The sequence below is a fragment of the Tachypleus tridentatus genome, chromosome 13 (assembly GCF_004210375.1).
Source record: "Tachypleus tridentatus isolate NWPU-2018 chromosome 13, ASM421037v1, whole genome shotgun sequence".
Lineage (NCBI taxonomy): Eukaryota > Metazoa > Arthropoda > Merostomata > Xiphosura > Limulidae > Tachypleus > Tachypleus tridentatus.
This window is the reverse complement of record NC_134837.1, coordinates 201,160,513-201,185,642: the sequence shown is the minus strand read 5'-3', so window position 1 is coordinate 201,185,642 and position 25,130 is coordinate 201,160,513. Positions and strand designations below refer to the sequence as shown.

At 34.7% G+C, this 25,130-nt stretch overlaps 1 protein-coding gene across 7 annotated transcripts in view; it reads left to right on the top strand.

The window, feature by feature from the left end:
- The window catches only part of LOC143240847 (protein pangolin, isoforms A/H/I/S-like), an 81,152-nt gene that overhangs the window by 46,662 nt on the left and 9,360 nt on the right, over nt 1-25,130 (top strand). For 6 of the 7 annotated variants that reach the window (XM_076484013.1, XM_076484018.1, XM_076484016.1 and 3 more), the window contains 4 exons: nt 19,321-19,456; nt 21,077-21,167; nt 21,891-21,947; nt 23,837-24,052. In XM_076484013.1, the coding sequence (XP_076340128.1) occupies nt 19,321-19,456; nt 21,077-21,167; nt 21,891-21,947; nt 23,837-24,052 (500 nt within the window). The remainder of the gene's footprint in view (nt 1-19,320; nt 19,457-21,076; nt 21,168-21,890; nt 21,948-23,836; nt 24,053-25,130) is intronic. The other variant, XM_076484014.1, reaches the window with a different exon arrangement.

Below are 25,130 nucleotides of genomic sequence, written 5' to 3'. Positions count from 1 at the left end.
GACTCTGGGACTGAGACTACAATAATACAGTAGGGCCACGTCTACAATAAAACACGGGTTGGTATTGAACATCTCTATGAATTATTTATTCGAGTGTTGTTAGACATTAGTTATTCATGAGCATGTGTACATTTATACCTACACGATTTAGCGTGCGTTTAAAATGTACATTTTAAACCACTAGAAAATATTGAACAATTAAATTAATATATTTTTTAAAGACTGTAAAGATGAAGTGTCACGGGTAGGGGTGGTCATGAGAAAAAAGGTCTTGGATAATTATCTCAAATATAAAATATACAATTAAATATAAGTAAAACAAGTCGTATTTAACGAACCTCGTTAGGAAGAGCATACACACAAAACGCAACAACAAGAAAGAGGCTATCTAGTGAACGAACATTGGTTATTTTACTGTCTACGTATAATTAACACAGGGGCTTCGCTTACTGGATAAAGCATGATTGAATCTCCCAAACAAGTCCAAAACCACTTATACAGATAATTAGCGATGGCTCTTGAATATCAGTTTTGCAGGTGTCGACTGATGGAAAGGGGAATGCACTCTTATAACGTTCACACCAACTGTACCAGTACAACAATGCATTTGATGAAACGGTCTTTTCGTTTTGGTGTTACTTTAAACATTAACCATCCTGCTAAAAAAATCCATTTATTTTAATATATTTAACGTTATCTAGTTGTACCTTCAACAATTTGGTGATTCAACCTTGAGAGTGGTTATATTACTTTAGCTAGCCAGATTAGGTAACAAAGAAACACGTGGTGTTGATGTTGTTGGCAGCTAGATGCCACTTGTTGACCATAGTTCATCAACTCTTGCAATTCCTTCATTGTTACAGAGGTTTATTATGCCATATTTGTATCAACGTACAGTATTTTTTTAAACCACAGGCTTATTGATTCTTATAAAATGTAAAAACTACCTTACAAAAACCTTTTTGTTAAAAATTATCGCTCAGTAATATATGAACGTTTATCAAATGGTATACCGAGTATATTAGGAACTTAGTAAACTTTAATTAACTGTTTGTGAGAGCAGTTGTTCCATATTTGTTTGTCTCTGTGTTTGACCATTGAATATTGTTCCTTAGAAAAGATTTTTTAACAGCAATGTTATAATAATATTGATCCTCAGAGAGGGCTATTAAATAATATTCTTATACGACTATTTTTCATTAGAGAGGACTGACAATATCGTTATACTAGTATTGTTTTTTAGAGAGGACTGTCTACTAACAATATCGTTATTATAGCATTGCTGGTTAGAGAGGACTGTCTAACAATGTCGTATAACAGCATTGCTCGTTAGAGAGGACTGTCTAACAATGTCGTTCTAACAGCGTTGCTCGTTAGAGAGGACTGTCTATTCATTAGAGAGGACTCACAATATCGTTAAACCAGTATTGTTCGTTAGAATGGACTGTGTAACAATATCGTTAAACCAGTATTGTTCGTCAGAATGGACTGTGTAACAATATCGTTAAACCAGTATTGTTCGTTAGAGAGCACTGTCTAACAATATATTTCTACCAGTATTGTTCATTAGAGAGGACTGTCTAACAATATATTTCTACCAGTATTGTTCATTAGAGAGGACTGTCTAACAATATATTTCTACCAGTATTGTTCATTAGAGAGGACTGTAACATTATTTCAACTAGTAACTTTGTTTGTGAGGTATTAATTGCACTGATAAATGATCGGTGCCTTGTACCACAGCATTAGTAAACTGTTCTTGTCAAGTGCGATTTGCTCCCTCTATGTAGCATTGTACATTTCTTGTATAGATAACCCTTTATTAACTAAATAACCTATGGGGAATACGACTGTTTATGCATTTGAAAAGAAACATGGGAAGTTAAGGATTAATGTAAGAATTTAGGGTTAAGGATGAGTGTGTTTTTGACTTATTTGTGTTATGATTCAATGGAAACTTATTAAATCCAAGAGTCCATGAGTGAAAACAAGGGAGAATATGTTAAAGCATGTCAATCACGCTACACTTCCCATATTCATTGCCCAAGAGGTCTTCGTTTGTTACTAGGACTGGAACAACATTTTATTGTAGTGGTCCAAGCGTCATATATATGCTGAAGTTACTTTGTTCCTCTAGTATTGACCTGAAAACAGTTAATTTACATTTAGTTGTATTTACTGATATTTTAGGTTAAAACTCTTAATAATATACTTGGTAAATTGTCCACATTTTTTAAAACTAATTCTTTATAGGCGAACACTTATTTCTTCAGTTGGACTAGTTTGATAAACTTGACCACGTGAGTAAGAAAAAGAAAGAAACAAACTTGTTGGTCACGTTCTAAACATGTAATTACTAAAGTATTCGATAGAGAGTTGGGTTACATTATCTCTAGTACCTATACCATCTCTTGTGTGTTTCTTCTGATAAAACAACTAATCTGTGTCTCGCTGAGCTACAGAAGTATATATGAGTTCTGATTGATGGTCTTTTACGTTTAGACTTCTGTGAAACTTAAATTATTTCCTCGCTATACACAGCTGATTCTTCTTTTGTAATCTCGTTTCTGGTGTGTGATGTCTACCTTACACCTGCCAGAACAGCTTGACCTCCGAGAGAGACGTGGCTCGGGTGCTCGTGCAGGCGCCAGCCCTGTTGTTACTGTTTCTAGATATCAGAATTAATGAAAGGGTACCAGACGTTGGGACAGAACGAAACAGACTTGACTACTATTTCAATACAGTGTGTCGGATAGAAACTGCGAGCTTTTACTTTCTTCAAAGTATTACAGAAATTATGTAAATCAGACTACTATATCTGGGGCACAGCTTAAACTGGTGATGTACGAAAACTCTTGTGTAGCTATGTAAAGAACTAACGATAATTATCTATCTTCAAGAAAAACTCGAAGACTTGTGATACTACCTTTTGAAACATCCATTCTGATGAGGAGAGAACGGGGGTTACAGGGATAATTGGAAAACCTGAAACATATTACAAAATATGTCTACATATGAGACTTATTTAACAGCTTACCAAATGTCTGTCGCTGTATTCTGATGTTATTTTAACGTGTTAATCGTATCTTCTGATCAACCTTCTCGTTTCTGTTTTATTAAAATGCAAGGACTATAACCAAGGTTAATCACATAACGTAACAAGTCCAAATTCAGCTGTTTGAGTGAAGGGTATTTGAGGCTTTCACGTTTAGCAGCGTGATGGATAATACACAAACACCCAAGTTATATGGTAAAATTTAAGTAAAGTTCGTCAAATATCCTTGAAAGTTGTTTGTTATCACACGAACGCATGAACTGAGTTGATGTAGTGACCACATCTTACATTTATAAGACATTTTCACTCTGAAGGCAGGTGAACACCAACGTATGCGAGTTTTAACACTTAGCCTACGAGTGAATAATACAAAACGACAGAACTCGAGAAATTTGAGGAAAAAACGGCTTTATAGAGCTGAGGAACCATATATTGTATTGCGCAACACGTACGGCCACTACTTTTTTTTGTGTGAGATTTTAGACTGGGGTATGAGTATTTAGTCTCTCCTAACCTGGAAAGTTTAGTGAATTCGGCTACTGTGGGGGTAACTCACGATTCAAATATTAGGAGGTGTTCAAATATCTAATCGCAATCTTTAAAAAGAAACTAACGGGAAAGTTTCTGGGGACAATATCCCACTTGTCTCTTTGGCTTTTTGTAAATAAAACTAAATAAAATAATAATTAGAAAGTACCAAAATATAACACACACATACATTTACAAACTTAATGATTGTGTTTCGGAAATTAAACACTCTTTATGAACCCTATTTATCAATCGCACAACCAACACTGTTCATGGTATTGTACAATGTATGAACGGTATAAACTGATTTTAGAAACACCAGACCTATTTTATCACACAAAGAACAGCTTGAAGCATCCTTGTACAGAATAACTAATGAATGCAATATATATTATTACCCGTGGACGTTAGGTAAGTAGGTAGTCATCTTGCGTATATTACCCGTGGACGTTAGGTAAGCGGGTACGTATCTTGCGTATATTACCCGTGGACGTCGGGTAAGCGGGTACTTATCACTGTACTGGCCTGCGAAATATTTTATCTGGAACGCTTAAGGACCAAAGCTAACTTTTTTCTCTAATAAATAAATAAACTTTTCGTCTATTCCTCATATATCCAAATTATTAATTTAACACAAATCTATTATTTCAGAAGAGTTACTTTCTTATGTTTTCATTAAACGCGATTTTGTCATTCAGCATAGCCAGGTAATTAGGGCTCTTGACTAAAGCCTGAGAGTTGCGGGTTCGAATCCCCGTCCTACTATACATACTCGCTCTTTTAACCGTGGGAACCTTGTAATGTGTCAATCAGTCAAGTTGCTCGATGGTAAAAGATTAGCGGTGGGTGGTGATTACTAGCTGTCGTCCCTCTAGTCTGTCAGTGCTAAGCTAAGCTAGAGATGGCACGCCCAGATAGCCCTTGTATTATCTTTACGTAAAATTCAAAGCTCACCCATCGATGGACAACATATTTCTACAGATGTGCTCAGTTTTTGTACTATGTATATATATAGTGTCCGAAAGTCTGGAACCATAGGCACTTCAAAGAATAGTACAGAATATGTTCCACATGCTGTTCTTGTGATTTGAAACGAGTTTGGATTAACAGCAGGATTGACTTGACCTTCTCATGTTTTGACAACGTCGTAATCAATCACGTGCCTGAAATTAATAACAGTTACACATCACCTATAGTTCCGAATTTCGGAGGCCACTGTTTAATGTTTTGATTGGAAGGTACTTAGGCTTGTGAATAAATTGATGTGGTCGTTTTAATGTAATGTTGCCGTTAAATAACAAGGTAATAGGTCATTTAGAACCAATTAGATATCTGCTGAACCTCCAGGTAGAAATAAATAGGTGTTAATATATTCGCTAATAAATTTCGTTGCATTAAGTACAAAGGTGTTCTAAAGGTTTGACTTTACCAGCACTGGTGTTTATGATTGTAGCTGCTTATTGTACAAACTTGGTATAGGTGTTTATGACTGTAGCTGCTTATTGTACAAACTTGGTATAGGTGTTTATGACTGTAGCTGCTTATTGTACAAACTTGGTATAGGTGTTTATGACTGTAGCTGCTTATTGTACAAACTTTGTATAGGTGTTTATGACTGTAGCTGCTTATTGTACAAACTTGGTATAGGTGTTTATGACTGTAGCTGCTTATTGTACTTTCGTAATACAAAATAGTTGCTTCCTCTTCTCTCTCTCTCTCCTTACTAAGCAAGAACAAGTAAAAAAAGAAAGCCAATGACGACAAGACTCATAGTATGAATAGTAATAGTGGTTCGAAGAGTAGGTTTATGATTGGCTATAGAGGTCAGTGCTTGGTAAACAAATGCTTGTGATTGGCTATAGAGGTCAATGATTGGTAAACGAAGGTTTTTTGATTAGCTATAGAGTTCAATGTACTTAACATTCGTCTTATTAATACCACATGCAGCATATAGTTTCTTTAACCGAGGTTTCGTACGAAACCACAAAGAGGTCTTTAAATTTTTCTGGTTATCTGGTAATGATTTCTTCTACAAGAGAGATTCCAAAGTCCTCACTCTTAATGGGGTTTTAAATATATATTTTACCTGTTACAGTAAACCGGTTTTGGGATATTCGGTTGGTGGTAATCATTTTAAAAAAGTCGTTATATATTGTATAATATTCTGTTTCAATAGCAGTTTTATATAAATTGAGAAATATAACATGAAGCAAGCGACATCTATAAACGACTATATTGGTTAACTATCGTGTTTTGATGACAAAATATTTAAATAAACAGAAATTAAATTTTAGGTCTGATTCGTTTTAACTTGATAGTAATTTTAATGTGTGTTAGAAATGTTCTCTACAGTTAAACAAGCAGAGTAAATTATGATAGTCCGAAATTATTTCAGAAACTTGTTGCTGTATTTTCTACATTCATTTTCAAGTGATTCCAGGTTCTATTCTCCAACCTGGTATTTATGTCGAATATCAGTAATACAGTATATATGTGGGAAGTGAGTGGGTGGTGGTGGCTTCTTCCCCAACCGTATACCCACAGTCCATATCATTGTTTTTCTCTCTTATTGTGCTCAACATCTGTCTTCTGGTGACATCCCCATGAGGAACTTTATCATATTGACAAAAAGAAAAGATGTTAGGGTATAAGAAAGGAGTTCCTCTAACAGCTGATCTCTTTGTTTTTATTCCTTATTGTTGCTTTGTATGGAGAATTGCCGTTAACCGATCAGCTTCAAATAAATCTTTAAGAGTAAATGAAAACTTTTTTGGATCTGTAAATTTCGGGACGGCTGTCAATTACTTATTTCGCATCTTCATGTTACTGACCTCCAATTTATCTTCAAAATCGTTACCACCTCTCGCTCCACCCGCAGTTTAGTTGTAACTCTAAGGGACTACAATGCCAAAAATCGAGCTTCGATACTCTCTTTGGGCAGCGTAAAAGTAGCCCATTGTGCAGCTCTGTGCTTACATAAATGCAGTATGGTAAAAAAAAATTAGAGTAGTACTTGAGATGTTTGAAGGAGACTATTTTCCATACTCTTCTTTGTGTTGAATATAAGTTTTGGAAGATTTCAACCTTCTCCAGCCCTGTGAATTTCAATCATTATATCTTGTTTTTAGGGGAACGTAACCCTGAGAAAAAATGAACCTATTCTGTCGATCTTACAACACGAGTTCTTCGTTTAACGTGTCACAGAAACACTGAAGACGTTTGTACCTGACCATCTCAGAATTATATAACAAAAGACAGAACCCTAAACAGCTGTTGCTGAGATTAACTTCCTTCGCTTCTAGGATGAACTCTTAAAATTAGTAAACTGGGTACGTGTTCCTTAACGATATGAACCTCCTGAAAACCAGGGTGAGCTGATGTCAAACGAATGATATATAGCAGGGCCTTCTTTAAGACTGTCTTCAGTGGTATAATTTACAGGAAAAAGGAAATATTCTGTTGGTTACCAATACTTCAAAAGTGATACGTGAACGAAGTTTTTGATTATTCACTGCTAAAACGACTACCGTTGTTTTATTGAACAAAGATTTTTTTGTTTATAGCGGTCCAAAGATGGGCACTGTAGCTACCACTGTTGACCTGAACAATTGTTGTAGAGTAACAGACTATGTTTATTGTTTACAGTATGGTTGTTATTGTAGGCTAACACTGTATGCTTGTTGTTTACAGTAGGATGGTTATTGTAGGCTAACAGACTGTATGCTTGTTGTTTACAGTAGGATGGTTATTGTAGGCTAACAGACTGTATGCTTGTTGTTTACAGTAGGATGGTTATTGTAGGCTAACAGACTGTATGCTTGTTGTTTACAGTAGGATGGTTATTGTAGGCTAACAGACTGTATGCTTGTTATTTACAGTAGGATGGTTATTGTAGGCTAACAGACTGTATGCTTGTTATTTACAGTAGTATGGTTATTGTAGGCTAACAGACTGTATGCTTGTTGTTTACAGTATTGTAGGCTAACAGACTGTATGCTTGTTATTTACAGTAGGATGGTTATTGTAGGCAACAGACAGTTTACAGTAGGATGGTTATTGTAGGCTAACAGACTGTATGCTTGTTATTTACAGTAGTGTGGTTATTGTAGGCTAACAGACTGTATGCTTGTTGTTTACAGTAGGGTGGTTATTGTAGGCTAACAGACTGGATGTTTATTGTTTCTACTGATTGGTAGGGTGTACTTGTTCAGGGATCGTTTTAAGATTGATTACTCTTTGTGGTATCCTTGAGTGGGTAGTGTTCTTCATTAATCTGCTTTCCGACATGTTTGCCAACACCTGGCGAGTATGGAGTGATTTAAATTATCTACAGTAAAACGTACAACTGTTCCACGAATCGTTGTCTATTTCTCTGTGTTTAGAAGTTCAGTAATTTATTTGTTAGTGTGTTTAAGGTGACATATTTTGTAAAGTGGTTGAAAGAAGGTTTTACTGTGTAATAAGGTATTTATACCACCCAAAGAAGAAGAAAATTTTCACTGACATCCAGAAAAATGAAAAGTATACTGTGCTGGTATTTCTCGTCAAAAGTACTTGAAATAATGGATTTTTATTTCAAAATTGTTGCTGTCTTGAGAAATTTACGAAGTCTGACATTTCTTATGGCCTTTTTATTATAATTTATGTGTGTGTACCCTGCCTTCAAGGTTTATGCATAATAAATTGATTTTTGATGTTATGTTAAACTTAGTACTTGTTTTTATGGTATTGATCTTTGAGGCGGGATTTACTCCACAATGTAATTGATTGTATGAATATATAATATATAATGATAGTGGAACTATTTATTTTGTAGGGAGAAGTAATCATTTCTCTCATTGGCCTGAAGAGCTTTCTAGGCCTAGAAACCTATAGAGCTCTTATATTTTGTGGTGACAACGAATCATTCTTCTTACTGACTTGAAAATCTTGTTAGGCCTTATAACCTATAAAGCTCTTGTATTTTGTGTGGATAACGAATCTTTATTTTTACTAACGTGAAAACCTTATTAAACCTAAAATACCTGCAAAAGTTACTAGGCCTAAAACAAAAACACCTGGCAACACAGATACGCAAACTTAAAAAATGATAACATTAACGTGTAACAAAAGCGATCAACTTCATGAAACGTTTGTAACTATAGTTTTCGTAGTTAATATCATGGTAGATGTATTGGTGATAGCAGTTTATCATCATCATTACCTGTTCACTAAACGTTGGTTTCAAATTGTATCTTGATTTGAGAGAATAAATGCATTTCACTATAGACAATTTGTAATCTGAGAAAGATGATGAATTCTGGGTGAAGAAAAGTAGTCGTGCTAAATGAAGTACTATTGTTAAAAAAAAAAAAAACCATTAAAGTGCTCCGTTGTTCTACCAGCTTCGTTAGATAAGAGGAACGGCTCGAACATTTTTTTTTTCCTTTCAAAGTTCGTGCAGAGCTTGGTTGTGGTAAAATATAGCATGTAAGTTTGTAATGATGCACTAAATATACCACGTTTGGAATTTCAAAAAACCGCAGAGTGTGGTTCGCGCTCTGAGTTACAGTATTTACTTGTAATAAAACCTATACCAAAACAAACGCAAAATTGTTGGCAAGATCCGTTCTGAAGTGGCTAGCTTTCAAACACTGCGCTGAATCTTTTACTTCTGGTAATGAACTGTACATGTGTTATCATGAACAGTAACCCAAATCGCTAGATAACAGAATTTCAAGTAAAATCAAGGTGTATCGTTGTATAGCACAACTATAATAGCAGATAAAAACTTAGGGTAGATAAGTAATTGTATAATTCAACTGGAAAAGTAGATAAGGATTTAGTATAGATACATAATTGTACGTTACAACCAGAACAGCAGATAAACACGTAGAGTTGATGACTATTTGTATAGTTCAAAAGGAGCAACAGATAAGTACCTAGTGTGAATAACTAATTGTATGGTACTGCTGCAACATCAGATAAGTACCTAGCGCGAATAACTAATAGTATGGTGCTGCTACAACATCAGATAAGTACCTAGCGTGAATAACTAATTGTATGGTACTGCTGCAACATCAGATAAGTACCTAGCGTGAATAACTAATAGTATGGTACTGCTGCAACATCAGATAAGTACCTAGCGTGAATAACTAATAGTATGGTACTGCTGCAATATCAGATAAGTACCTAGCGTGAATAACTAATTGTATGGAACTACTATAATGTCAGATAAGTATTTGCAAATGATCTATATAATTAGTTATCTACCCTAATATCGGATATACACTTAGTGTATAATTGATAATCAGCTAAGGTATTTGTATCATACCTTGGAATAGAAGAATTCAAACTTCAAACAAGCAGTTTGTTATTCATTCATGAGTTCTTTAACATTAATTTGATGAAGTGTTCGTTTATAAGTAGAAAATGGCACTTGATTGTTAAGTGCGTATTACCTCATTGTATATCTTGTACATACACTTTGTGTTGTGTGTACCTCGTTGTACATCTTGTATGGGCCCGGTATGGCCAGGTAGGTTAAGGCGTGCGACTCGTAATCTGAGGGTCGCGGGTTCGCATCCCCGTCGCACTAAACATGCTTGCCTTTTCAGCTGTGGGGGCATTATAATGTGACGGTCAATCCCACTATTCATTGGTAAAAGAGTAGCCCAAGGGTTGGCGGTGGGTGGTGATGACTCGCTGCCTTCTCTCTAGTCTTGCACTGCTAAATTAGAGACGGCTAGTGCAAATAGCTCTCGAGTAGCTTTGCGCGAAATTCAAAAACTAAACATCTTGTATGTACACTACAACGAATATTTGTGTTGATTTTAATATTCATCTTGGATTCTGTAAGTTAAGTATTTAAATATTAATACATACATTCGTAATATACTTGCTTAAATGAAGCGTATTGAAATAAACCAGCTTTTAATAAAGCTTTAAAACAGTTATCATGATGTTTGTTAACAAACGAGTCTCTAATAAAGCTTTAAAACAGTGCTAAGATTCACAGTTTAGACTAGATGGTGGGGGTGACGTTTACATGATATGACAGTGGGGAGAGTAACATACACGTGTGTATGTAACTTCGTTCTGGCACATAGAAACTGACTTGTGAGATGAAGTTCAGACTAGAGAAGCCAGCATTGTCATCTATTTTTATATAAAAATTTGTGCGTAACTTTGGACTAACACGACTATAGTTGAAGTAACCCAGCTAATGAAACAACGCCTTTGTCTGTCGTAGGTGACCACACATGAAAAGTGTATTTAATTCACTATAACCAGTCTGAACCCTAATTTCGATCGCAGTTGTTAGTTTTTATAATCATAATGGTTTCAGTAAAATGTCAAGTCCCTTAACGTACAACGGTCAATGCATTGTTACTGAAAATGGATAATTGGAAGAGAGATGTTTGTAGCTGTACAATCCTTAAATCCGTTGTTCGAATCCTTTGAATATAGTTGGTGCAGCGTAGTGCCGATATTTAAGACATCTGTCTGAAACAACTGTCAGTACCACTGTTCAAAGGCCAGTATCACACGATTGTTGTGTGTATCGGGGAGGCAAACGTCCACTTATCAGTGTACTTTGTACCGGAACTGGCCATAAAAAACTGTACCTGTCTTGTTCTGAGCAGGACAGATGTTATAGAGACGGGTAATTTCGGATAGAAGAGATCTTTCATTCAGTACGAGTAGTAGTAATTTGTAGGTTTTGTAACTTTGCTGATTAATTAAAATGTCTAGATTTTGTTGTTATGTGTAGATAGTAGTTGTATAAACAGTGTAACAGTTGTTACCACAGTACATGCAGGTGGTAGTTTTACAAAGCAGTGTAACAGTTGTTACCACAGTACATGCAGGTGGTAGTTTTACAAAGCAGTGTAACAGTTGTTACCACAGTACATGCAGGTGGTAGTTTTACAAAGCAGTGTAACAGTTGTTACCACAGTACGTGTAGGTGGTAGTTTTACAAAGCAGTGTAACAGATGTTACCACAGTACGTGTAGGTGGTAGTTTTACAAAGCAATGTAACAGTTGTTACCACAATACGTGTATATATGGAAAGATAACATAAATTTTGGAAAGTGGTTATAATAGGCCTCAATCCACGATTTTCAAACGAGTAGGCTGAGATTAAAAAATAGGTTTACTGGTTCCATTAATGATAAATCTAGGATATTTACAACACGTTGAGAGCTGCTGCAGATATTTTGAAAGTAGTACTTTCTTTTTGCTATTGAACTCCATGGGCGGCTTATCCCCACCCCATCCATTTGAAACACGCGAGTTACTTTGGAAAGTAATTTAATTCTCGTGTGATATTCCATCTTTAGTTGGGCGCAGCATGGCCAGGTGGTTAAGGCATTTCACTCGTAATCTAAGGGTCGCGGGTTCGAATTCCCGTCGCATCAAACATGCTCGCCCTTTCAGCCTTGGGGGCGTTATAATGTGATGGTCAATCCCACTATTCGTTAGTAAAACAGTAACCCAAGAGTTGTGATGGGTGGTGATGACAGGCTGTCTTCCCGACAAATAGCTCCAGAATAGCTTTGCGCGAAATAAAAAAACAGTCAAACAAACAACAACTAAAGATGGTTTGTTTATTTTCCCTTTATACCCAGAGAAGGAAGTCAATAGTTCAGTGAGGGGGCTACCCCGAGACTTTTATTACTCTACTTAACACATTCGACTGAACATCCCCTAGAACATCACCCATAAACAGCTGACTCTCTAAATAATCTAGTTTTACATATGCTACAGTAAAATTAAATGACTGTTCATTCCCCCCCCCATCAAGGGTGCTGTTATTGCTTTTTGAATATATGGATCAACTATTTAACTTCTAAGATCCGCGTCGCTTCAGATATTATTCATTGTTTCAGTTTACGTGTTAATTGTTTAGTTGTGTCTCATTTGATACCTCCCCTTAAGAAAGTTACGTATATGGTTTGTAATAAAAGAAATAATCTCACTATTCCGTAAAAATTGTCGTACGACTGTATAAAGTGAAGAACTGAATAGTGGCCAATAGCACTTCACCTGTCCAGCGTATAGGTTTTTCTTACAGTGATCACAAAACGTTCACACCAGTAGTTTGTTCAATACTCTTATTATCTAACACTTGTCAACTTGATGGAGAGGAAGGCAATGTAGCTCTATAAATCAACGCTATTGGTCTTGAAATATAACTACCATGGTCTTTGTTTTTGTGGGAAATGGATTGGCTATTCTAATTTGTAACCACGATTTCCCACCCTTGAAACAACAGGGAACGAGGATTTGCACGCAAGGCGTTCCATTTTTCAGATCCTCCGCCTTCTGACATGGACCTGTCCATAAAATAACTGCTATGTTGGAGTTAAAGTAAAATAAAAATAAATCATCATAAACCGTAATCGGAAAGTTAACAATGTTGCAAGAAACTCGAACAAAATTTGTAATCGGAGAGTTAACAATGTGGTAAAAAACCTGAACAAATACTGAAATTGTAAAGTTAATAATGTAAGAAAACCTGAACAAAAAATAGTAATCGGAGAGTTAACAACGTTGTAAGAAACTTCAACAAAAACGATAATTTTGGTTAATCACCTTAGAGATGTGTTCCTATTGTATTATGTACAGCAATCATTTGAAGGTGAGTCGTCTTGAACGTTGGCACTTTATTTACTGGTATGATACTTATTTGTATATAGCACTAAAGCAAAATATCATATTTTTGCTCCTTTTGTATCTCTCAACAGTCACGTTCGTTCATTCCGTTAAAAAAATATGTACAGTATAATATTCATATTTTTAACCATAGAATAAGCTATAATTATTCAACTTTATAAAGACAATTTATAAAGGTACCAGTTGTTTACAGATTGTGATTTTTGTAGTTATGGCATAATCTAATAATAAAACAAAAATGTTGGATTTAATTTGTTTTCTCCTGAACTTAACAGAAGAGGGAGGATATTTTATCGAACTTTATATTGTGTGTTATAACAGGCAGAACGTAGAATCATGCAATAGGTGGTTGTGAACGGGTTAAAACAAGGTTTAAATTCCGGTTAAGAGTTAATGTTAAAACACAGCTTTGTTTGTTTCCCTTTTTTTTTTTTTTTTTCAAGATGTTGTTCGTGTTTTAATTCTAGAAAATGCTGTCAATAAATAATGTTTCTCGTTTACGAGAACATAGTTTCATGTGGGTTTGACGTTTAAAAAAAACGTGTATTCACGTTTGCGACGTGAAAATATTGGTTTACTAAATCATGCCTTTAGATTTAAGAAGCATACTGTTAACCCTCAAGCACGGATAAATTAAATATTGCTTTCTTAAAAGACACTGGACTGGCTCCTTTTTCACAGAACTACCATGCCACTCTTGGTTTCCGCCGCTCGAGGCCTTGATTTAATGAACCGAACCGACCTCCTCAACTCGACAGGACATGAATGTCTACGTGCACTGTACGTTTGTTTGTAACATCCTACACTCGTACATTTATCCAGTCTTTGTTCTATTAGTCTTTGTCAAATTTCTGCGAATTTCTGGCGGGAGTTCTATGGGTTCACGTTGAATTACAGGGTTGTCTATCCACACCTTCTGGTTACCTTCTCATTAAACACCGCACAGGTGTACATTGTATAAAGACTTCCGTAAAATGAATAGCAATGAGATTAGCATCATGTTAACACAGTTCACATTATGTCAATACGTTTTATACCGAAACGTATCGTATACATGATGTACATTCAAAATAATAACAATAATAATTCTTGTTATTAGGACTAATAATTATGTTTAGCTGTATGATTTGTATTTAACCCATGTTGAAAATAATATCAACTTTCAGTTACTGATTTGGGAATTGTAGTGAAGTTTATATATGGTTCAGTAAGTATTATATTTTAATGAATTACCTTAAGTATGTAAAACAACTAGTCTCTTGGGGGGGGATCGTTAGATCTTAACATTGGAATGATACACATTTCTTTTTGACAGCGTTTAGATATACGAACTAGTCAACGTAACTGGTACCAACTTTTTTAGTTGTGTATAAATAGAAACTGATCGTATTAAAACACACTTTGCGTGCAGGAGGAAAACTACATGGGTCGAGATAGAGATGAACATGCATTATTTACGATAAGTTTCTGTTTAAAAGGGTCCTTCAACCAGTTTGTTTGCTAAACGTTGGGCACTGCGCTGAGATCTCTGTTTATACAAGTCATGATGGAAAATTGAAGGACCACTTCCATTACCCGGAACTGATACACTTTGTTTCACTAGGCAATTTTTGAATTGAGTTTTGTGGTAATGACTTGTATAGTATAGAAGAAATAACGACATTAGTCAAGGAACGTCCATGTTCTTTCGTTCTGAAATGCCAGAAACCCTTTGAGCGTATGGTTTTATTCTGTATCTAAATCGTGCGTTATTTGATGTGAACGTTTTTAACCTTGCTTTATCGACAGAAATTTTAAAAGATCAATGTGTTGAAAAAGGTAAGAGCTAGTAACAAACCTGTTCAATCCACTCGTTCGCTACAAGAGTCTCTTGACGCCGTGTTTCCGGAAGGATGACTGGAGGATAGCTGGAATAATCAATTAGTGTGACCTGCCTGGATGAGTTTTAATGAGCCTGCAAGGATAATAAGTTGAAATGGTGTGTGTGTGTGTGGTGTTTCGAAGAGTTATGTATGCTATCTAAGTAAAGACTCAAGACCCGCATGGAAGTTAGAACATTACTGGGTTTGTGAATAGCAATTACTCTGCTATAGATAGTCTATTGATCTGTTTGCATTCAGTGGGAATGTGGGGGGGGGGGGATTCTTAAATATTTGAGAATCGTTATAACGGTAAGTTCAATACAAATAGAAGTTTTTTACAAACTATACCAGTTTTATGTACTGTACAGAAAAATATACCCAGTAGCGTCCTGTGTAACAGCTGTGACATGTAAATTCAGTAACAGCTGATACATGTAACATTCAGAAGTCGATAAAAGCTGTTACATGTAACATTACCCTAACTTGTTCTTATCATACCAGCGTTAACCTAGTACCATAAAGCCTACTCGTACATAACATAGAGGCCTGTAACAGGTGCTACAAATAACATTACCTGAATTTGTCCTAAAAAGTGCGGTAAAGCTCATGTTTTGTGTATTTCAATACACCAGATCTGGTATAGGATTGACTGTAATACTTAGACTTGATGAAAACTGTTGAAGTAACCAGATAAGTACATACCGTACTATTGAAGTAACCACATCAAGTACATACCGTACTATTGAAGTAACCACATCAAGTACATACCGTACTATTGAAGTAACCACATCAAGTACATATTGTACTACTGAAGTAACCACATCAAGCACATAACGGTTTTATGTGTAAAGAGAAAGCGTTTACGAGAACAGCTGGTGTACGTTGTCCACAATAATATATAGATATAGATAAGTAGAAGCTGTCAGTGTATAATCGAAATTCTTTTAGTTACTTAAATATTTAATGGTATTCTGAAATACCCAGATCTGTATTTTATCAGTAAACAGATGTTTTCTTTTATGATCAAAGTTTTCTTGGTTTGTGCCAGAAATCTACAAATTTAAGCCTTATTTTACTATCGTCAAGTGCAGAGTATGGGATAGTGGACAGTGTACCTGCGTGTCCATGTTTTGTGTTACCATAAATCTCTCAGTTTGGTCAGATAGGAGTGGTCCAAAAGTTGGCGGTAGGTACGCTTGACTAGCTTCTATCTCTCTAAACTATCAGGACAGAATTTTGAAATCTGTTCTTTAAAAAATATATACATTAAAGAAGAAATATCGAGTGAGAGAATAGTAGGGCTAGAAATCCATGTCCCTTCTCTTTTAATGTGACAATTGTGCATACATAGTGTATAGCACATGATATATACAGAGTGGAAATAACGTATTATCCCTGTAAGTAAGTGGCATTTGTTTCATTATAATAATGTTTGTTCTGTACGGTGGTAGAAACCAAAACTAAAACAGCAGTGTTAAACATTTACCCTTACACTAACAACCGTGTGCATGTTTAAATCAATTAAAACCGTTATATATTGCTTCATCTTATCTTCCATAATGCCGTTAGGATCAGATGGACCGGTCTCTTTTGGAAGCCCGTCACGTGACGCTCGATACCGAAAGTCTGCGATGTTAAAATAAAGCTGTAATTATTACGGCATAATGAGAGGCCAGACATAAAGCTCTGGATTCTACTTGTGGGAATTGAAAACCGATTCGGGCTTTCCTACATCCAGTCCGCTGAGCAGAAACGTCGGAAAGATCAAAACCCGTCTTTCAATGAGACTCGTTGCTATTAATTCTGAGCGTAAATAACGTGTCGCTGTACTATACAGTGATACAGTAAGTGCTTATACATTTTTTAAACCGAGAAATAGGAAATCGGAAACTTAGAGAGAAAAAAAGAAGCAATTTTATAGAGTCTGAAAGCGCCTGATTTGTCAGTTCAGAGATCTTTAAACAAATATAAAAATAAACTATAAATTATAGATTTTATTTCTAAGTAATGCAAATATGTTTAAGTAAAAATATGGTCTTTATGACAATTTGAAATACAACTTTTCAAGTTACAGAAACTTTAGTTCATGACAGTTTCACTATACTTAGGTTGGGCGTGGCCTAACGGATGGTTCTCATTTCTACGAAACATGCTTTGCACTTTGGAGTCGTGGGTGTATTATAAGAGTGACGGTCAAATCCTACGATTCGATCAATTCAAGGAGTAGCCCAAAAGTTGGCGGAAAGTGATATTGACTAACTGCCTTCCCTATAATCTGTCAGCTCATGGTGAGGGACAGCTGGCACAGATAATCTTAAATGTATTTTCCCACGGAAATTCTGAAACAGTTAAACACGCATATTAGCGACGACTAAATGCATGAGAAAGTGATCTGTACCTACTTGATTGACTTGATTATTTAACGTGGTGATAACGGGTAACTTTGTTATTAGATCAACCGATATATCGCTGTGAAAAAAAAAGTTTGAAACCATGGTTGCTCCCAATAACGATATTTATGAAACACATCCTGAGAATGTTCACGTGTATTTCATTTTCTCTCATCTTAACAAATAACGATATTTATTAAACACGTCCTGAGAATGTTCACGTGTATTTCATTTTCTCTCATCTTAACAAATAACGATATTTATTAAACACGTCCTGAGAATGTTCACGTGTATTTCATTCTCTCTCATCTTCACAAATAACGATATTTATTAAACACGTCCTGAGAATGTTCACGTGTATTTCATTCTCTCTCATCTTCACAAATAACGATATTTATTAAACACGTCCTGAGAATGTTCACGTGTATTTCGTTCTTCTCTCTCATCTTCCTGAGAACAAATAACGATATTTATTAAACACGTCCTGAGAATGTTCACGTGTATTTCGTTCTCTCTCATCTTCACAAATAACGATATTTATTAAACACGTCCTGAGAATGTTCACGTGTATTTCATTCTCTCTCATCTTTACAAATAACGATATTTATTAAACACGTCCTGAGAATGTTCACGTGTATTTCATTTTCTCTCATCTTAACAAATAACGATATTTATTAAACACGTCCTGAGAATGTTCACGTGTATTTCGTTCTCTCTCATCTTCACAAATAACGATATTTATTAAACACGTCCTGAGAATGTTCACGTGTATTTCGTTCTCTCTCATCTTCACAAATAACGATATTTATTAAACACGTCCTGAGAATGTTCACGTGTATTTCGTTCTCTCTCATCTTCACAAATAACGATATTAAACACGTCCTGAGAATGTTCACGTGTATTTCATTCTCTCTCATCTTCACAAATAACGATATTTATTAAACACGTCCTGAGAATGTTCACGTGTATTTCATTCTCTCTCATCTTCACAAATAACGATATTTATTAAACACGTCCTGAGAATGTTCACGTGTATTTCATTCTCTCTCATCTTCACAAATAACGATATTTATTAAACACGTCCTGAGAATGTTCACGTGTATTTCATTTTCTCTCATCTTAACAAATAACGATATTTATTAAACACGTCCTGAGAATGTTCACGTGTATTTCATTCTCTCTCATCTTCACAAATAACGATATTTATTAAACACGTCCTGAGAATGTTCACGTGTATTTCATTCTCTCTCATCTTCACAAATAACGATATTTATTAAACACGTCCTGACGTGTATTTCATTCTCTCTCATCTTCACAAATGTTAAACACGTCCTGAGAATGTTGTATTTCATTCTCTCTCATCTTCACAAATAACGATATTTATTAAACACGTCCTGAGAATGTTCACGTGTATTTCATTCTCTCTCATCTTCACAAATAACGATATTTATTAAACACGTCCTGAGAATGTTCACGTGTATTTCGTTCTCTCTCATCTTCACAAATAACGATATTTATTAAACACGTCCTGAGAATGTTCACGTGTATTTCGTTCTCTCTCATCTTCACAAATAACGATATTAAACACGTCCTGAGAATGTTCACGTGTATTTCATTCTCTCTCATCTTCACAAATAACGATATTTATTAAACACGTCCTGAGAATGTTCACGTGTATTTCATTCTCTCTCATCTTCACAAATAACGATATTTATTAAACACGTCCTGAGAATGTTCACGTGTATTTCATTCTCTCTCATCTTAACAAATAACGATATTTATTAAACACGTCCTGAGAATGTTCACCTGTCTCTCATCTTAACAGGCCGGGAAGGTTGCCATGGTGCCACCCAGTCACCCAGGATCTCCTCTCCCCTTCATGATGTACAACAGTGATGCTTTTGCACAACCTCCTCCAGCACATATGGGAATTCCACCTGTACACATAGATCCCAAGACAGGTAAGGCTTAGTCGTTACCCACTGTGCATTACTTTGTTTTTATTTATTCCTAATAAGTTCCTTATCTTATTTTATTGTTGTACTTCACAGGACAACATTCCTGGTTTTATTATTTTCATTACATACTACAGTATCACTACCTCATAAGATCAACAGATTTTTACACAAACTAATCACTAATAACACATTGACTGCATGTATTATCCCAAAATAAGCTTGTGGTCTTTTGATTAGAGGACATATATTTAGTGCACGAGTTATCTCATACTTAGTTGTGGCCCTCTGATAAGAGGACATATTTTTAGTGCACGAGTTTGATTTTGTGTCAGTTAACATATTGTTGGTGTAGTGTGTTATCATCGTCTTTAAAAACTTTGTTTTAAGTTGTCAGTTGATATGTTCAAGGAATGTCAATGTTTGTTTTGTACATGTCCAGTTAGACAGATTTCTGACTGTATGTGTTTGACATCAACCATATTCAGTTGCCTTAGTTTTAAAATAAAACTTCTGAGACAAAAAAATAAGCATCTGCAGTGAGAATTCTGGTTAACCAGTCAGTTATATAAAAATACAGTTGTTTCTGATTCATGGTAATATTGTTTTCTAGCCATCAATATCTCTGACGACAATAGATGTTACCAGGGAAATCCTAATTAAACTATGGTTTTTATAACTTTGTGTAATGGCAGAACTTTGTTGTGGAAGGCTTATAATACATTAGTAACTTTGAGATAAAATTGTATGTGAAACCAATGAACTACTTAGAAAAAGACAAGATTGATTCATTAAACAAATGAACAGTATCAAACTATAGAATGGCCATGAAATGTGAAACGCACAAATCCAAGCGCATAAATTATTTTCAAGGGTGTATTGGTAGTGTAAACTTCTAAACGTTTTGGAATCCCAGTAACTACAGGTAAATCCAAGGCTTATTACACTAAAAATTGGACTTAGGTACTGAAGGTAGGCACAGTACACATAGTATAGTGAATCTTTGTATTTAGTAACAAAAACAAACAATTTAATGATAAAGTTTGAATTGAATGAAACTTAGTAGAAATGTTTAACATTTGTTACTTGTTCTAATGTTTGTTTAGTTGTCTGTTCAAACTGTCTTTTCTAGAAGTGGGTTACTCTTCATCAAGTAAACTCACAAATTGTAATTTTCCACGAGTGTCACATCAGAATTAGTGTAAGGACTTTGAAGATTATGATACTGTATGAGGTTAAAATGAATAAATCATGAAGTGGTACAGTCATTAATTAATCTTTTTATGACTTCAGAACTCTCCAACCATCAAGGTAGTTTTGTTCAATATTGGGCCAAGTGGAAAAAAAAAAAATTTTAAAATTAACAAATGATGTTGAAAGTTATGGATGTATGAATGTGCTACTCAGGAAGAATTTAAAAGTTGCAAATTATTCAACCACAGTTTATGAACTTTTTATATATTCCTAATTTGAAAAGCGAAACTTTGGCCTTGCACAGAAACTATAACGAGTGTTTGTTGCAAGATAGTTTCATCTACGGAAATACAGTGACCTCTGCTATTATTTTTATGTGTATATAAATTTGCATAACTATCTCAACTCCTTTAGTTTTTACTTTATTTCCAGGGATTCCACGACCCCCTGTCTACCCGTTACCCACCCCAGGCCAGTACCCACACCCTGTCTTTAGTCCAGAATTTACACAACAGTTTCAGTGGTAAGTTTATACATAAAATATAGGTATCCATGGTTCTCTATTTACTGGCTGTTGTTCATGTATAATAACTATCATTCATGTTATTACTTCAGTTGATTATTGTTATATTTATAACATATACAAGTTTCTGCTACTACTTATGAGGTTTTGAGTGGGAATTGTTTTTAGAATATTATAATATTTTATATTCAACTGTTTATTTATTTGGCGTGGCTTTTGATATAATACTTGTTTTGTAAGCACATTGTGGCTTTCGATATAATACTTGTTCTGTAAGCATATGCTAAATGAAAGTTCTTGCTGAATATTTTTTAAAACATTTTTATTTTAAAGAGTTTGGTTAACTTTTGTTGTCATTTTTTTGTCAGTTCTTTACAGCCCTAATTGTTAATTAGAAGTCATGACATCAAAAAGTTTCCTTCTTATCTTTATTAAACTTTCATTCAACATACTTTAATGGCCAATGTCACCACCAAAAAATGTTTACATTCATAAAAAAAAAAAAAGATTTGTAAGACTAAACATAACAAAAAGGAAGCTCACCACAGGTACTGTATATTTTTCAACATCTATTTTTGTAAAGATATTAGGGTTACCTCTTGGACCTGTTAAAAAAAGCCACGCCCACATGTCAGCTTGTGTAACTAACCCTCCACTCTACCCTTGGTAGTCTAAGCAAGGAGGTGGTCTCTTTATAACACCTTGCATATTTTTTCTCCAAAGGTGCAGCCCCTGTCACAAACTTACAAGCCATTGGGCATGGGAGCACCAATATGTCCAGTAAGTGCCTCTGTGAGTTGTCCGCTGGTGGAGTTAATGAACATACAAAGTTAACTGGTTGGTCGGTTGTTCTGTTTTGTATGTGACAAAAGATAAGTCACCTATCTCTATCTCACAATTGTGTTGGGTGAAAACAAATAAATGGCAGAGTGACAGTCTTCTTGAAGAGGACGAATCATTTGTCAAAAACATTCCGGATCAGACCACAATTTGCAACCCTACTGCCAGATTCTTCCCGACATCCATTTTACCTGACATTACACAGCCTAAGATTAGGAATAGATTCAAAGAAAATTTGTTGTTTGTTAATGATAAACACAAAATTATTACTTTAAAGTTTTGAAATATATCAGAAACATAACTTTTTTTTTTTTTCCTTCCTACTGTTCAAGTACACATCCTATCCCTTGGTAACCCTCTATACTTCTAACTACCAAGTTCAATTATGGTAAAATTTTTGACATTTTGTGTCAGTTTATTCACTGTTTCACTGTGTGTTTCAAACATAATTATCTAAACATATCAGTTACTTGTCAACAAAATTTACATAGAATGAAAATTTCATGTAAGTTAAATGTGCAGGTTGACCCCACATTATAGCCCTAGATTTTGCAGCTGGTTAACCTGGTTTGATTCCACTAACATTACATGATATTTCCCACAAAATGAGTTGTGGATGTCCATCAATTCCTTAACTTAACTGCTCTCCCTTTGATCAGTAGTCCAATTTGGAGGGAGGGCAACCACCCTACCCAAGCCTTAATTTCTTTCTTGAGAAATAAATTATGCTTGGTTAATAGGTTATATTTAGAGTAACTCACTAATATTAACACATGGAAAATACAAAATCAAAATTTATTTTTCTTTTGTTCCTCATAACTCTCTAGGTTTTACATAGCTATTACAAATTATGTATAAACCCTGAAACATGTTATGTCATCAATGTATTTTGTAGAAATTACAACTTAATCTCCATCCCAAGATATTGCTAAAATGACACCTGACCTCAAAATTAGGGATGGTGTCAAGTGGCTGTAGTAGCTTTTGCCATAAGTTCAAATAAATGTGTAAATAAAATTCTATGCACATGTGTATACCTGCAGTTATGATGCCCTCTTGTGAGATAGAATTGAACACTGATAACAAACAGTTTAGAATTTCACATATTTTGGTGTAAAAAGCACAATCTGGATAATGTTTTATATTTTGTTACAAACATATTAGACTTCTTTAGGTTCATGTTTGATATAAAACTGTTAAATTTCACTAATTTAATCTTTGTAACTGAAAGTTATCATTTTCTTTTGTTCAAAATTGGTTTTTGTAATTAGTTTGTTTCAATGAAATAACTTTTAGCAATAACCTGTTGTGTTGTTGAACAACAGTTTAAAATTGTTAAACACAAAAAATTTGATGGAAGCAGAAGAGAAACAAGAAACACATAGATAAATTACTATATTTTATATAAATCAGGAGTAAGAAAATTACACTTATGTTTTCACCACTATACTTCTGAAGGTTGATAGAAAAATGTAATTGCACTATTGTGTTTTATTCATTTTGTACTTTAAACTTGTGCCTAATTTTCAAAGTTTCAAATAAGTTTGAAGAACATGCATTGCTGAGTTGTAAAAGTAATATCCTAAGTATAAACATCGTAATGTTTAGACATCTTTGGTTAATTAAAAACAATGTGTAGAATATGGCTTAGCTGTGAAAAAGTGAGTGATTTGGATTTTGAGCTCAGTAAAACAAATTTAGTATTCATACAGTAGAGATAAGTGATAAACTAGACACTAAGTTCAAGATATATTTGTTTTGATAGCTGGCTTAGTTTATGTTCTTGTCTGGTATGTTTCATACTTAAGTTGTTTTTTTTTTTTTACTAGGCACACTCCAACCATGTACCCGATGACATCGACTGGTTTCTGTGGACCATACCCTGCAACACTGCCTGTGACATCTGGTGCTCTTCCTAGGTTCAGCCCTCCAACCTTGTTACCTCCTCCTCCAGGGTTAACCCCTCATCCAGGACTTCTACACCCAGCTCTGATGTCTGCAGGGCGTAAGCAAGAATTACAAAGCCCCGTCATGGAGAACAGCAGGTGAGAAACTAAAGTTGTAATTAACATGTTCTGTAGGTAAAAATAAAGTAGTATTTTGTGGAATCTGTTTAAACAGCAGAATGTTTTAGATGTTAAATTATTATCAGTTAAGCACAACCAGTATGGTCTGTAAGAATTATTAACCACTTGAGTATAAAAATTCTGAAATCTTAGACAACAACAATATGAAATGATAAAAATGTCTCTTTCATTGTTATGTTGTAAGGTTGAAAATGTGCCTTTCAATATACTCGAGAAAATCTATTCACAGTGTTGTAAGATCTCTTATTGCACTCTTCAACATAAGTTCCATAGTTGTTTCAATACATGTTACATGAGTGAACTCTGTCTTGATTTTCTGTCTTTTCTTTTATAAACTTTCTCTGATATAGAATGTATCATCAACATTTCCTGACTGAGTTTCTGTAGGTGGAATGAGCAAGTCCTTGAAATATTCTGCCTTTTTGTTTTTGGTTGTGAATTAATTTTACAAGTAACAAAACTTGAGGCCTAAAAGGCTAAAAGCTCATAAATAGCAAGTGTAACCTTTATTTTATGTGAAAATGAAATAATTAAAAAGTTGAGCTTGTGAATATAGTTCTATCTTTGATAGTCTTTAAACTGAAAATAGAATATACCAGCAATATCTGGCTTAATTGTCGACAGTAACTTTGTAGAACCTTCATGGTAAACTCAGTATGGTTCTTTATGTCTAGAAATGATCTGAATAATACTTTGGAATTTTTAACTACAGTTTTCTTTACTCACAAATTCTCCATACTATTTAACCTAGAGATCATATGAGGAAGTTTCTAGAACCTTTATGTAAAAGTTGTCTTTACTGACATGTTTTTAGAAGTCTTATAATCTAGGTCCCTGTGACTGTGATGGTGGTTTATAAGCTATATGAATTATCATTATTGTATGTGTATGTTTAGGATATTGTTCTATAATTGCAGGGATGAAGACATATTCATCAATGCTGCAAAGTATTGTTCAAATAAAAAACCTTTTACCTTTCTAGTGGCATTCACAACACGTTAATTTATTTTGAGTTATAAAACTTTTAATTATTATG